General features: G+C 43.5%; 1 protein-coding gene across 6 annotated transcripts in view; it reads right to left on the bottom strand.

The window, feature by feature from the left end:
* Positions 1 to 575: 575 nt before the first annotated feature.
* Positions 576 to 14,097, bottom strand: part of Ly96 (lymphocyte antigen 96) — a 36,555-nt gene continuing 23,033 nt past the window's right edge. For 4 of the 6 annotated variants that reach the window (XM_031366954.1, XM_031366950.1, XM_031366949.1 and 1 more), the window contains one exon: positions 576 to 836. In XM_031366954.1, coding sequence (XP_031222814.1) covers positions 760 to 836 — 77 coding nt within the window. In that variant the 3' untranslated portion in view covers positions 576 to 759. Of the gene's footprint in view, positions 837 to 9,562; positions 9,897 to 14,097 lie in introns of those variants that run through there. The other 2 variants (XM_031366952.1, XM_031366951.1) reach the window with 2 other exon arrangements.

The raw sequence follows: 14,097 nt of genomic DNA, 5'->3' as shown, positions 1-14,097 counted from the left end.
AGACGGACCACAAGTAGGTACTCACCTCCAAGGGGTCTTCAGAGAGTCAAGGGTGGTCGTAAATCCCGCAGACAAACTCCCAAAATGAAAGACGACCCTGAGCTAGGGAGACGCTCACTGAAGTCTCTGGATGACACAACCACCCAATAACTCACGAGAGACCGATCTTGCTGCAAGTGCACGAGGTTTATTGGGGATAGGCTGGTACAGGGATCTCGTAACCTTGCAGGCCAGAGGAGTTCGACCCAGAGCACAAGGAATAAGGGGTATTTAAAGGGAAAAATCACAAACTAGGGGAAGTGAGGGGGAATTTCAACCCAAGGTATTCAGTCAGTTAGGGAGGGGAACATATTCCTTCTAGGAATGTAATCTTCATCTACTGGTCAGCGGGATGGAGAGCCTTGGCAGGGTGGAGAGCCTCGGCAGGGTGGAGAGTCTCGTAAACCAGCAGACCTTCACTCTTAGTTCTGCCCTTATTGTGGATCAGTCAGGAGGGGCAGGTCTTGGGAACCAGAGCCCTGAGGCTCTGAGATAGCCAAGTTCCTGGAACTGGATAGTCTATATTCTTGGCTCATTACAAAGGTTTTCCATGCCCTTTTAGGTAAAGGTTATACATTATACATTCCTGATACATTTCTATTAAATGCTCTTACTTTAAAATTCTAAAATTCTTCAGCCCTTCAGTCTGGCTTATTTTTCTAGGACTGGACATCCAAAATCTTATTACAGCCAAAAAGTCTCAGCTGCTGACGTACACATTCAGTTTCTGCCATGGGATATGGTTCTCTTAGATCTGTGGTCCGGGAATTTAAAATAACCTAAGGAAAAGAGTAACTCTAAAAAGAATGAATCAGAGAGAGAGAGAGAGAGAGAGAGAGAGAGAGAGAGAGAGAGAGAGAGGAGAATGGAGTTAGTTCAATCATGGGTAGAGTCTCCATTCAATTCCCTGAAGCCCAATAGTGACTAACAGGGAAGAAATGCTTCATAGCTTAATAGCAGAGATGGGATAATGTAAGTCAGAATTAGACAGGAACCCAGTCTCTCACTTTCTACTTTGAAGGAAATTTTTATTCATTGAGAACTAGGAAGTATTAGGAAATGTAAAAGGAATCCATTGACTTGACAACTGACAAGACAGCTGAGGTATAGCAGGCAGGAGACATTTTTCTTTACTGGAAGTAAGTGAATGTGGTTTGTTTATGGGTTTTTAAATAACATAACAGACTGAGAAGAAAACAATGCTAATCTTAGTAGTTTCAAAGAGAAGAATTAGGGCATAGATGGAAGACAGAAGCAGGAGGGTCAAATTTTGAGATAATAGGGCTGGAGAACTGACTCAGAAGTTAAGAGAGCTTGCTGATTATGCAGAGGACCCAGGTTCAGTTCCCAGTACCCATGTGATGCCTCCCAATTGCCTATAACTCCGTCCAGGGGATTCAGCCATGGAGGAGTGCTGCTTACTGGCTTATTCCTTGTGGCTTGCTGAGCTTGCTTTCTTACAGAACTGAATAACAACCCAGAGATAGCACCACCCATAATCAGCTGGGTCCTCCCCCACCATTCACTAACTAAGAAAATGCCCTACAGAGGACACTGTCCAAAGACAGCCTACAGAATGGAAAAAGATCTTCACCAACCCTACATCCAACAGAGGGCTGATATCCAAAATATATAAAGAACTCAAGAAACTAAGACGTCAGGCTGGAGAGATGGCTCAGTGGTTAAGAGCACTGACTGCTCTTCCAGAGGTCCTGAGTTCAATTTCCAGCAATCACATGGTGGCTCATAGCCACTGTAATGAAGATCTGGTACCCTTTTCTGGTGTGTCTGAAAACAGCAACAGTGTACCCACATACATGAAATAATTAAATAAATCTTTTTTAAAAAAAAAAGAAGAAAAAAGAAACTAGATATCAACAAACCAAATAACTCAATTTAAAAACAAGGTACAGATCAAAGAATTATCAATGGAGGAATCACTGATGGCTGAGAAGCACTTAAAAAAATGATTAACATCAGAGAAAGAAAAATCAAAACAACTCTGAGATTCCATCTTACCCCTGTCAGAATGGCTAAGATCAAAAACTCATACAACATCTCATGCTGGCAAGGAGACCAAGGGGAACACTCCTCCATTGATGGTGGGAGTGCAAACTTATATAGACACTTTGGAAATCAATATGGTGGTTTCTCAGAAAATTGAGAAGAGATCTACCTCAAGATCCAGCTAAACCATTCCTGAGCATATCACAAAGAATGCTCCACCATACCCCAAGGAGTACACTTGCCCAGCTATGCTCAGAGCAGCTTAATTCATAATAGTCAGAAACTGGAAACAACCTAGGTATCCATCAACTGAGAGTGGATACAGAAAAAGTAGTATATCTACACAATGGAGTATTACTTAGTTGTTAAAAACAATGACATCATGAAATTTTCAGGCAAATGGGTAGTACTAGGAAAGATCATCCCGAATGAGGTAAACCAGACCCAGAAAGACAAACATGGTATGTACTCACCTACAAATACATTTTAACCTTAAAGTAAAGGGTAGCCGTATTACAATCTACAAACCCAAAGATCCTAACTAACAAGAGGCTCAAGTAGAGGACATGTGAATCTCATTGACAAGAAGAAGTAGAATACACATCATAGGTGGATGGGGTGGTGCTAGATGGAAACAGTAGGGATTGGGATGGGGGAGAATGGAGGAAGAGAGTACTGAGAGAGACAACTGGAATGAAGGGGTGCATCTCTGAAACAAGCTAGAAATTTAGGGAGTCTATGAAACTTCCAGGAATCTATGAGAGTGACCTTAGCTGAGACTCCTAGCAATGGGGAATATAGAGCCTGAACCTGCTATCTCCTGTAACCAGGCAAGACTTCCTTCCAGTGGAGGGATTGAGACACCAACCCAGCCACAAAACCTTCAACCTATAATTTTTGTCCTGCCTACAAGATGTTGAGGAGTGGGCTGGTGAGATGGCTCAGCTGGTAAGAGCACTGACTGTTCTTCCGAAGGTCCTGAGTTCAAATCCCAGCAACCACATGGTGGCTCACAACCACCTGTAATGAGATCTGATGCCCTCTTCTGGTGCATCTGAAGTCAGCTAATAGTGTAATTATGTATAATAATAAATAAATTTTGGGCCAGAGTGAGCAGGGATTGAGCAAGTGGAGTTGACCATAGTGAGCAGAGGTTCTAAATATAATTCCCAACAACCACATGAAGGCTCATAACCATCTGTACAGCTACATTGTACTCATATACATAAAAATAAATAAATAAATCTTTAAAAAATTATTTAAAAAAAAAAGAAGAGAGATGTTGAGTGCCATGGACCAGGTTCGTTGCGGGGAGTTCTGGTCAGGTGGGCAATAAGTCGGCAGATGACAGACTGACTCGACACAAGAGTGTGCTGAATCTGAATGTATTTGTACAAGGTGAAATTCAGGCTTAAATAGCATACAGCAAGCTGGGCAGATGACAAGAGTCACGTAGGCGGGCAAGGGTTACAGCAAGGGGTGTAAGACTGAGGTCACTAGGCAAGTGACCGCCACATCAAGGTCGGTAGGATAAGGTAGCCAGGTGTGAAGCAGGCAGAAGAGCAGTGGAGCCCTCCCTGCTGGGGCTATTTTGGTATTCCTATGCTAATTCTCTGGTTCTGCTGGAGGGAAGGACCAGGAGATTCCAATCTAGCAGTTCCTGCTAATTCTCTGGGTCTTGCTGGAGGCAAGCACTAGGAAGTTCCGATCTAACAGTTCTAGCTAATATCCTTGAGTGAAGGAAGCCCTATGATTACTCTCTAGTATGTAAAACAGTTCTGTCTTTTGTGGGACTGCCCTAAGAAACGTGCTTGACCTCTGTTGCTAACTCTGAGGATGACCTGTCTGATAAGGCAGATTCCTTGAGAGAAATTCCAAGCTAAGGACAGCTTGGAATTAAAATAGGATATTTTGGAACATTGTGCTGGTCAGGAGACAATGCCTAATCTTAAGTTTAGCCATTAAGAAATCATTTCTTGGGGTACCTTTTATGCCTAGATAAGAGGGCGTGTTGACGATTGGAAAGACTGATCTGGAACACGCCTGAGTTAGGGGATACCAGCGACTGTCTGAATATCCAGGAGGCACAGAACTTCCTTTTGGAATCATAACACCTCTCATCCTTAATTGGGCTTTTATCCCCTGATATTACGGATTTAACTGGAGTAGATGAGTGGGCGTGGCAGTTGAGGAGTACAGATGGTGCAGGAATTGAGAGAATGTCCAACCAATGACTGGTCCAGCTTGAGACTCATGAAATAAAAGGGAGCCCTCCCTGGACACTGCTAAAGATATTCTACTGTACTTGCAGACAGGAGCCTAGCATAATTGTTATCAAAGGGGCTTCACCCAGCAACTGATGAAAACAGTTATGCTACAACCAAATGTTAGGCAGAGCTTGGAGAAACCTATGGAATATAGAGAGAGAGAACTGAATGAGCCAGGGAGGGTCAAGAACATCACAAGAAAATCTACAGAATCAACTAACCTGGGTCCATAGAGGTTCACAGAGACTAAATGATCAATCAGAGAGCATGCATGGCACTGACCTATGCCCTCTGCTGCACATGTGTAACAGTTCATGTAGAATGCCTAATAGTGAGAGCAAGGGCTGACTCTGACTCCATTGCCTGTCATTGGATCTCTTTCCCCTAACTGAGCTGCTTTGTCTAGCCTCATCAGAAAATGCCTAGTCTTACTGCAACCTGATATGACAAGGCTGGTTGATAGTCATGTAAGGGCTCCCCTTTTTGAGGAGAAAGGAGGGTTATACGAGAGGGAGAAAAAGGGAAAGAGAAAGAGTGTGCAGTGCTCCCACCTCAGCCTTCCAAGGAGGATATATTGTCTTTTTTTAAAAAGTCTGATTTAAAAAGAAATTAAAATTAAAGCATTTGTACAAAGTGGATATAATAACACATACCTGTAATCTCAGCATCCAGGAGGCTGAGACCAGAGGCTTGATAAGACAGTAAGGCAGTCTGGACTACATAAAAATGAGGACCAGGCTAGTCAGGCCTAGAGTGAGAGCTTATTTCAATAAAAGAATAAACAAATAAAATAATAAAATAAAGAGGCAGTCCCTGGACCTAAGGTGCCTGGTGTATAAACTGACCCTGCCAACATCAGCAGCAGAAAACTGTAAAGTATAATTCAGTGATAAAGAACTTCCTTAGTGTGCTGCAGGCCCTACGTTTGGTACAAGACAGAGACAGGGAGGGAAGAGTGAAAAACACTAGAGGAAGCTAGGAGGGAGCAAAGCACAAAGGGCTAGATGCTGAAGGCTTAGGGGATGGAGCATTGTAGCTGTAAAACAACTAAAATGTTCTCAGTATAGACACTTGAGGTACTCAACCCAGTAAACCAGTAAATGGTAATTCCAGAGCCAGCCGGGACGCAGGCTGGACTGATTAGAGAGAGGGCTTTAGTGTTCGGTGTTCATGTTCCTTTGGATTCACCATTCCCTTATGCACAACCTCAGAGTCACCCAGAGGCCAGTTTTGTTGTGGTAGTCAGATATATATGTGTGAGCAGAAAGAGGGCAGCAAGCCTTGTGGTTTACCTCTAATGACACAGACAAGGAATGTTTGCCCTTCCCTTCTGATGAGCCAGTGCTTGTCACATGCCCAACCTAGACAACCACAGTCCCTGGGGAAAGCCTCACCCTGGCTGTCCTGGTGAATCCAGGTCCACCCCATAGCAGAGATGCAGTATAAACACAGCAACATCAAAGAACAGGAAACCTGACAGACATTCCACGGTCCTGCGAATTTCTCGCCACATTGAGCACAGGGCAGAGACTCTTTTTTTTTTTTTTTTTTTGAGACAAGGTCTTAGTATGTAGCTCTGGTTGTCCTGGAACTCTCTATGTCGAATAAACTGGCCTCAAAACTCACAAAAATCTGCCTGCCTCTGCCTTCTGAGTGCTAGAATTAAAGGCATGCACCACCATACTCAGCCCTCAGGGAATTCTTAACACCTGAAGAATCTTAAATGAGGTTTGTGGAGGACATTTTGAGAGAAGGCTGTGTTAGGAGCCCCCTGTTCCCCTTAGTAGTGAGTAGGGTGGGTAAGGATGTGCCCTACTCAAGCCTTAGTGGGTTACCATAGCACTGTTCACAGAGCTTACTGTGTGACTCCATATTTGAGAAGCACAGAATCAGAATTGATATCAAAAAAAAAAATGTAGATGCTCCCTACCCAAATGACCTCCACAATGTGTGTCTGTCTCTCTCTGTCTGTCTCTCTCCCCCTTCTGCCCGGTACTCAGTATTTAGTGAGAATTGAATGATCCTCTTACTACACAAATGCTTACTAAGACCCTCCTTTTTAACTATTATTTTGAATATTTGGGTTTTTTTCTTTTCAACCTTCTGTTGATTCTTTATGAGTTTCACATCATGTACCCCAGTCCCTTTCATCTTCCTGTCCTTTCATATGTGCCCTCTGCCCTTGCAACCTCCCCTGCAGAAGAAAATTAAAAACAAACACAAATATATATACATGTATATGTATGTGTGTGTAAATATATATATCCAAGTCCTGCATGGCCTTGGTAGGGGTGGAATGACATGGTTCCTGCCCCTGGATAAGGGCCAGCTGGCATGGGCCTCCATAAGTCTCAATGGTTGCTGACAGTATAAGGCTGGTTTGTATAACAATGTCCATATTTTTACATTCCTCTTTCAAGGAATGTCCTCCACGATAATCAGAGATAGCACAAAACCAAGAGGCAGAGGTATGGGTAATGTCTCAGCAAAATGACAACTGCTGGGACCTTCAGGACAGCCCTTAAAGACAGTATGGAAAGGAACTCAAAACGCGTGAGTCTGAAAAATAGATACTCTCTCAACTATGCAAAATATAGATGCAATAAACATGAATTATATGAGGGGCTTCACAAATCTAAAGGAACAAAAGCAGCTGTGCTGTGAGCCAATTTGTCAGAAAGAAACTATGTGAGGAGATGCAGAGTTCTAGGGAGTGGTGATTGTAGTGGGTCTACCCAGCTAAGCAGGCAGATTCCTTAGTTCAGGGTCAACCTGGGACAGACAAGGTAGGCCTAGGGAGGGTAAAAATGTTACTTGCAGGGCAGGGTCCCACCCAGCTAGTTTATCATCTGTGCTTATCAGAGGCAGACAAATCTCTGAATTCTTTTGCAATGTTAAGAGAAAATATGTGTCTGCTGTCTAAGAATTAAAGGCCTGGGGTCATGGGATGCTGGTTCATAAGATAATAAGGTAGGGCTGGCAAGATGGATCAGTGGGTAAGAGCACTGACTGCTCTTCAGAAGGTCCTAAGTTCAAATCCCAGCAACCACATGGAGGCTCACAACCAACTATAGTGAGATTTAGCACCCTCTTCTTGTATGTCTGAAGTCAGCTACAGTGTACCTATGTATAATAATAAATAAATCTTGGGGCCAGAGCAAGCAGGAACTGAGCAAGCAGAGTTGACCAGGGTGAGCAGAGGTCCTAAAAATTCAATCCCCAAGAACCACATGAAGGCTCACAACCATCTTTACAGCTACAGTGTACTCACATAAATAAATAAATAAATAAATAAATAAATAAATAAATAAATAAATCTTTTTTTTAAAAAAAAGAGATAATAAGGGAACCTGACTGATTGATATGGATTGATATGCAAAATAAAAGACTGGGCTTATGATCTGCAAGAGATGAGCTCTCCAGAGAATTTTTTAGAATAGCAAGAGAGAACTGCTTGGAGAAGAACTGGTTCAAGCAGAAAATAGAGAGCGAGCTGTCTGAGATCTCCAGAGAAAGCCGAACAGAGAGGAAGCAAGCTGGGAAGCTGTCTGCAGCAGAGCGTAGACTGCCAGCTAGTAATCCATTATTTGACTTCAAGTTGTTTGTTTTTGCTTCTCCCAGACATCCCTTCCTCAGAACCTCCCTCCAAGCAGGTTCTTGGCAATAAACAAACAAACAAACAAACAAATAAATAAATTCACAGAAAAAAATTCATTGTGGAAGCTATACTGTGCTACAATGTGTCCCATGGTATACCCCTACATTTTCACTTGCAAGTGTTCATTGCAAGTTTGGTTCCTGGCCTCTGGCTTCTGTGGTAACATCAATATTGGATCCTCACCAGGATCCTCCCAGTTATCCTGTGGTTGCCCTATGTCATGGAGATCCTGCAGTTTTGGGTCAGCTGAACAGTTTTAACTAGTGGAACTAGTTTCACTAGTTTCAGCAGTTCACAAGTTATGTAGATTTTGGGGTGCACCAACTCGAAGCTCTGGCCTCTCCTTCAGCTGCACCACCAAGGCAAGCTCTCCAGCACTGCTTCAGCTAGGTCAACCAACACTGCCATCAGTAGGAGGCAGGCTTAGTGGCACCTACACCCACAGAGTCAGCCCTACTATGCTGCCCAGTTAAGGCTGGGGCCCACTCTCCCAAGAGCTGCTGCTGGTGAGGGGCAGGGGAGCTCTCCCCAACTCATGACCCTGAGAATGGCTTTCCCAACTAACACACGTGGGGAAGGTAGTAGTATCTGAGCCTCAGCCACCTCACAGCAGGGAAGTGGTGGGGCCATATTTTAGAGGCTGGCTCACCTGCACCCTGCCACCAGGGCCTGCTGTGTGGAGTGCTTCCTCTGGTGAGAAGTAGAGCCCCACTTTCCAGAGTGACTCAGTTGGTGCGGAGTGGGGCCAGTTCAGCAGAGCCTACCCAGACCACAGATGTCTCTCCATGGTCCTCTAGTGATAAGATGAGCCATAGACATTAAGACAGACTCCTGCCACTGCATGGCCATGTACTCAGCCTTTGCCCTCAGCAGATGCATGCGCTGGGACTTCCTCGTGGCCTCAGGTGGCTGAGGCCAGCTATTCACAACAGGCTTTTCCTCTCCACCCTTTCTTCTTCAGTTCCATCTCTCTTCCTAATGTTTGAACTGTTCTGTTTTCCTTTCTCTCCCATCTCTCCATCACATACTTCCATATTGTAGTGGCTCTCACTGTGGGTGAGCCACATGGCTGACAGGCCTCTGAGTGACCTCCTCTGCTCACACCAGGTAGTATGGTGACAGGTAGACCACCTGTGTCTATAGCCTGACCATGCCTAGTGGCAACAGACAGGTCTCTGGGAGCCCTTATCTGACCATGAAGCATGGCATGACTGCAGGGAGATCTCTGGATATCTTCTTTCTCATGCATGTGTTGCATGGAGATAGGTGTACCTCTGTGTCTCAAGATTTTAGATTTTTTTTTTATTTTTAACTTTTATTAATTAATTATTTTATTTATTATACATCCCAACAGCAGTTCCCCCCACACACATACACCTCCTCCCAGTCTACCTCCATTCTTCTGTTTCTCTTCAGAAAAGGGGAGGCTTTTCATGGAGCTCAACCCGCCCTGATGTTAGTAAGAATACGATTAGTAGTAAGACTCGGTGCATCTTCTCCTATTGAGGCTAGACAAAGCAACCCAGTTAGGGGAAAGAGATCCAAAGGCAGGCAGTGGAGTCAAAGGTAGCCCTTGCCCCTGCTGTTAGAAGTCCAATATGAAGACCAAGCTGAATGTATGTTACATATGTGCAGAGGGCCCAGGTCAGTGCTATGTATGCTCTCTGGTTGACAGTTTAGTCTCTGTGAGCCCCTATTAACACAGGTTAGTTGATTCTGTAGATTTTCTTGTGGTGTTCTTGACACGGCTGGCTCCTTCACATGCAGGACCCCTGATTGGTAGTTCAGGCAAGTTGGTTGATTCTGTAGGTTTTCTTGTGTTGTCCTTGACCCCTCTAGCTCCTTCAACCCTTTCTGGGTCCTATGCTCAATGAACTATTTCTGTCTGACTGAAATCAGTGTTTGTCTGGTTTGTGAGGCGATTCCTGCAGCACATCAATGTAGCAGACAAAGTGACAAATTAGAGAAAGATTTAACAGAACTCAAGCTCTCATGAGAAAATGGAAGCTATTTAAGAGAGCACAGAGACAGAGAAAAGGAGAGAGAGGGGAGGAGTCAGTTTTACCAGGAGAGTTTTACAGAGACAGGTTGAAGAGAGAACAAGTTAGACACAGGTAAAGACAGAATGAGCCAGAGAATGAGAAGGAAACAGAAGGTTAGAACAGATTGCTAGAGTTTGTTTGAGCAGAGCTATTCAGGAGAAGCCCAGGGGGGGGAGAGAGAGAGAGAGAGAGAGAGAGAGAGAGAGAGAGAGAGAGAGAGAGAGAGAGAGAGAGAGAGAGAGAGAGAGATTGAATCAGTGAGCTTGGAGAGGAGTTTGAGCCAGAACAGCTGGTTTGAATCAACCATTCAGGTCACTCCAAACCCATCTACCTCTAATCCCCCCAGTAATTAGCTATAGCCAGTCTTGTTTAACTAATAGCTTGTTTAAAAAAAGATTGTTTATTTTATGTATGTGAGTACGCATTGTAGTTGAGCCTTCATCTGGTCGGTGGGAGTTGACATTTTTAGGACCTCTGCTCGCTTCGGCCCAAAGATTTATTTACTATTATAAATAAGTACAATATAGCTGTCTTCAGACACACCAGAAGAGGGCATCAGATCTCATTACGGGTGATTGTGAGCCACCTTGTTGTTGATCGGATTTGAACTCAGGACTTTTGGAAGAGCATACAGTGCTCTTACTCACTGAGCCATCTCACCAGCCCTGACCAGTAGTTTTAAATCAAGGAACAAAGTCTGTACAACAAAAGCTTGTAAACATGAGAAGTCACTCATAGGCCTTTGGGTACAGAATTTAGCATTATAATACATAGCAACAGACCAAACCTCAAAAGAGAAAACACTGGAAATTACCTGTACAGGTGCAAGAAGTTCAGACTGGGAGGCTTCCTGAGTAGTTCAGGGGATCTGACTCAACTAATTTAGGCTCTAGATCCCTAGCCCTGAAAGTCTCTTGTTGATTTTGTTTAGTTTATTCTATAGGTATGAATGTTTTGCCTGTGTATTCTGAAAGTCTCTAAGTCTCAAAGCCTCTGGGTTTAAAAAAATCAAGCCAGCAAACTCCTGTCACTCAAGAGCTCTGTAATGGTGTGTGCCACGCACACTCGTCTACTCCAGTCACATCCAAAATATCAGGGATAAAATCCTGATTAAGGATAAGAGGCAATAAGGATCCAAAAGGAGTTCTGTGCCTCCTGGATATTCAGACAGTCGCTGGTATCTCCTAACTCAGACGTGTTCCAGATCAGTCTTTCCAATTGTCAACACACCCTCATAATTAGGCATAAAGGTACCCCAAGAAATGATTCATAAATGGCTAAGATTGGACATTGTTTCCTGGCCAACACAATGTTTCTAACCTATCCTGGTTTATTACCAAGCTTCCCATAACTTGTAATTTCTCTCAAGGAAACTGCCTTGCTAGAGCTAACTAACAAGGGTCAGGCACATTCCTTAGGACAATAATAGTTTACAATAGCTAGAAATGTTTTACATACTAGAGAGCAATGAAGGGCTTCCACCCAAAGACATTAGCTAGAAGTGTTAGATTAAAACCTCCTAGTCATTGCCTCCAGCAAGAACCAGAGAGTTAGTAAAGGAATACTAAATTAGCCCCAGCAGGGAGGGGCACCATTGCTCTTCCACCCACTTCACAACTAGATCCGAGATCTTGGTCAGTAAGATCACTGGCCTTAATGTGTCACCTGCCTACGGGACTCTTGTCATCTGCCCTGCTTGCTGTATGCTACTTAAGCCTGCTTTTCACTTTGTATAGAAGGACTAGGACTAGGAGAAGGACTTGGACTTGCATGCAGGACTAGCACTAGAACTTAGATGGGGGCTGGCAAGATGGCTCAATGGTTAAGAGCACTGACTGCTCTTCCGAAGGTCCTGAGTTCAAATCCCAGCAACCACATGGTGGCTCACAACCATCCGAAATGAGATCTGATGCCCTCTTCTGGTGCATCTGAAGACAGCTACAGTGTACTCATATAAATAAAAATAAATTAAAAAAAAAAAGAACTTAGATGGGTTAGGACTCAGACTCATGCAGTCCGCAGTTCCCCGGGCCCAAAGCATCAGTTCAGAGGAGATAGCTGCTGCTTTAGACCCAGTGTGTTTTAGATGGCCTCAGATGTACCTTAACTGCTGAGCTGCCAGATTTACCATCTCTCTTTTGCAATGACTGTAAAAGTCTGATGCCATTTTTAAGAAATACATTCAGATCCTATACTTCATGTGTCTTCTCTGCCATCATTTCTTCGCCTACGGCTTGTTGACCTGACTAGGACACCCGTTTCTCCCGTGGGTTGAGGGAGGCCCAGATCAGGTTTGTATATGTTTGGCTCAGGAAGGGGCACTATTAGGAGGTGTGGCCTTCTTGAAGTGGGTGTGTCACTCTGGGTGTGGCCTTTAATATCTTTGTCCTAGCTTCTGGGAAGCCAGTCTTCCCCTAGCAGCCTTCAGATGAAGATATACAACCCTCAGCTCCTCCTGCACCATGCCTGCCTGGACACTGCCATGTTTCCACCCTCATGATAATGGACTGAACCTCTGAACCTGTAAGACAGCCCCAATTAAATGTTGTCCTTATAAGAGTTGCATTGGGGGCTGAATAGATGGCTCGGTGGTGAAGAGCACCAACTGCTCTTCCGAAGGTCCTGAGTTCAAATCCCAGCAACCACATGGTGGCTCACAACCATCCATAAATGAGATCTGATGCCCTCTTCTGGAGTGTCTGAAGACAGCTACAGTGTACTTACATATAATAATAAATAAATAAATCTTTAAAAAAACAAAAAGAGTTGCATTGGTCATGGTGTCTGTTCACAGCAGTAAAACCCTTATACAAACTCTGAATTATCAGGATTAGGAAGCTGTCACTCCAACTATTCAGTATTTCCATCAAAGTAGACAAAGAATCCCAAAGCTAGTTGTTTGTGACTATATGGGGGAGGGTGTCTTGCTGACCCTGAAAGAAATGCCTCTTCCAGAATTAGTCAATCCTAGGGATAAGGAATTGTTCATTGGTGAACTCAGCTTCCTGGTGTAAACCAGCCAGAGCCACCACCTCTACAGGGTTCTCATACTCTAAGCCACTATTTACTCCATAATCACTTCAGGCCAAGGACTAGAAAACTAGGGAGAGCCTGGGAGCCTAATGAAGTTATTTCAACTGTCAGTGTAAAACATGCTAACCCAGCCTTCTCATTCCTTCTCCCATAAGACAAAATAAACATTCTTGCCCACTTCCTCTCTTCTTCCATCTCCAGGGTGTGGTTCTGAGTGTGTTACCTTATGCCATCTGTTTCTATATATAGAAACAGTGTTATATATATATATAACAGTGTTCTATATATATATATATAAAACAGTGTTTTATATATATATATATGCACATATATATGCACATACATATGTATATATATATTATGATAATAGTATTTTCAAAATACCAATAATAAATTTACTCTATATTTAATATAATTTATCTCATAGTTTATAAAAGTAATGCTCACATAAGCTTGTAAGTTATCAATATAGGGCATAGAATGTAACTCAGTGGAAGAATGCATGCTTAGCACCTATGAAGTCATTTATTCAGTTCCTAACACTGAAAAACATAAATAAATAATTATAATGCAAAAAATCTTCCTTGATTTTATATCTGTATTTTTACATTTCCCAGTACATGCTTAAAACACTAAGATCTTTAAAATACAAGCACTACTTCTGATTTGTAATCTCAGCATACAAGAGGCTAAGGCAAAAGTGTAAGGAATTCAAGACCATCTTGAGCTACACAGTGAGAACCTGACTCAAAGAGAAGGATAAGGAGGAAAAGGAGCAGCAGGAGGGGTAGCAACGGCTGGCCCTGGGCATCATGGCTGGCCCTGGGCACCATGGCTGGCCCTGGGCATCATGGCTGGCCCTGGGCATCATGGCTGGCCCTGGGCATCATGGCTGGCCCTGGACATCATGGCACACACCTTTAATCCCAGCACTTGGGAGACAGAGCAGGCAGATCTGAGGTCCAGGCCAACTAGGGCTCACACACATACTAAAATAAATGATAAATGGGAAAGTTTTCTTTTTTTTTTTTCTTTTTTTTGGGGGGGGTTG

The sequence above is a fragment of the Mastomys coucha genome, unplaced genomic scaffold, assembly GCF_008632895.1.
Source record: "Mastomys coucha isolate ucsf_1 unplaced genomic scaffold, UCSF_Mcou_1 pScaffold14, whole genome shotgun sequence".
Taxonomy (NCBI): domain Eukaryota; kingdom Metazoa; phylum Chordata; class Mammalia; order Rodentia; family Muridae; genus Mastomys; species Mastomys coucha.
This window is presented reverse-complemented; position numbering and strand designations above follow the sequence as displayed.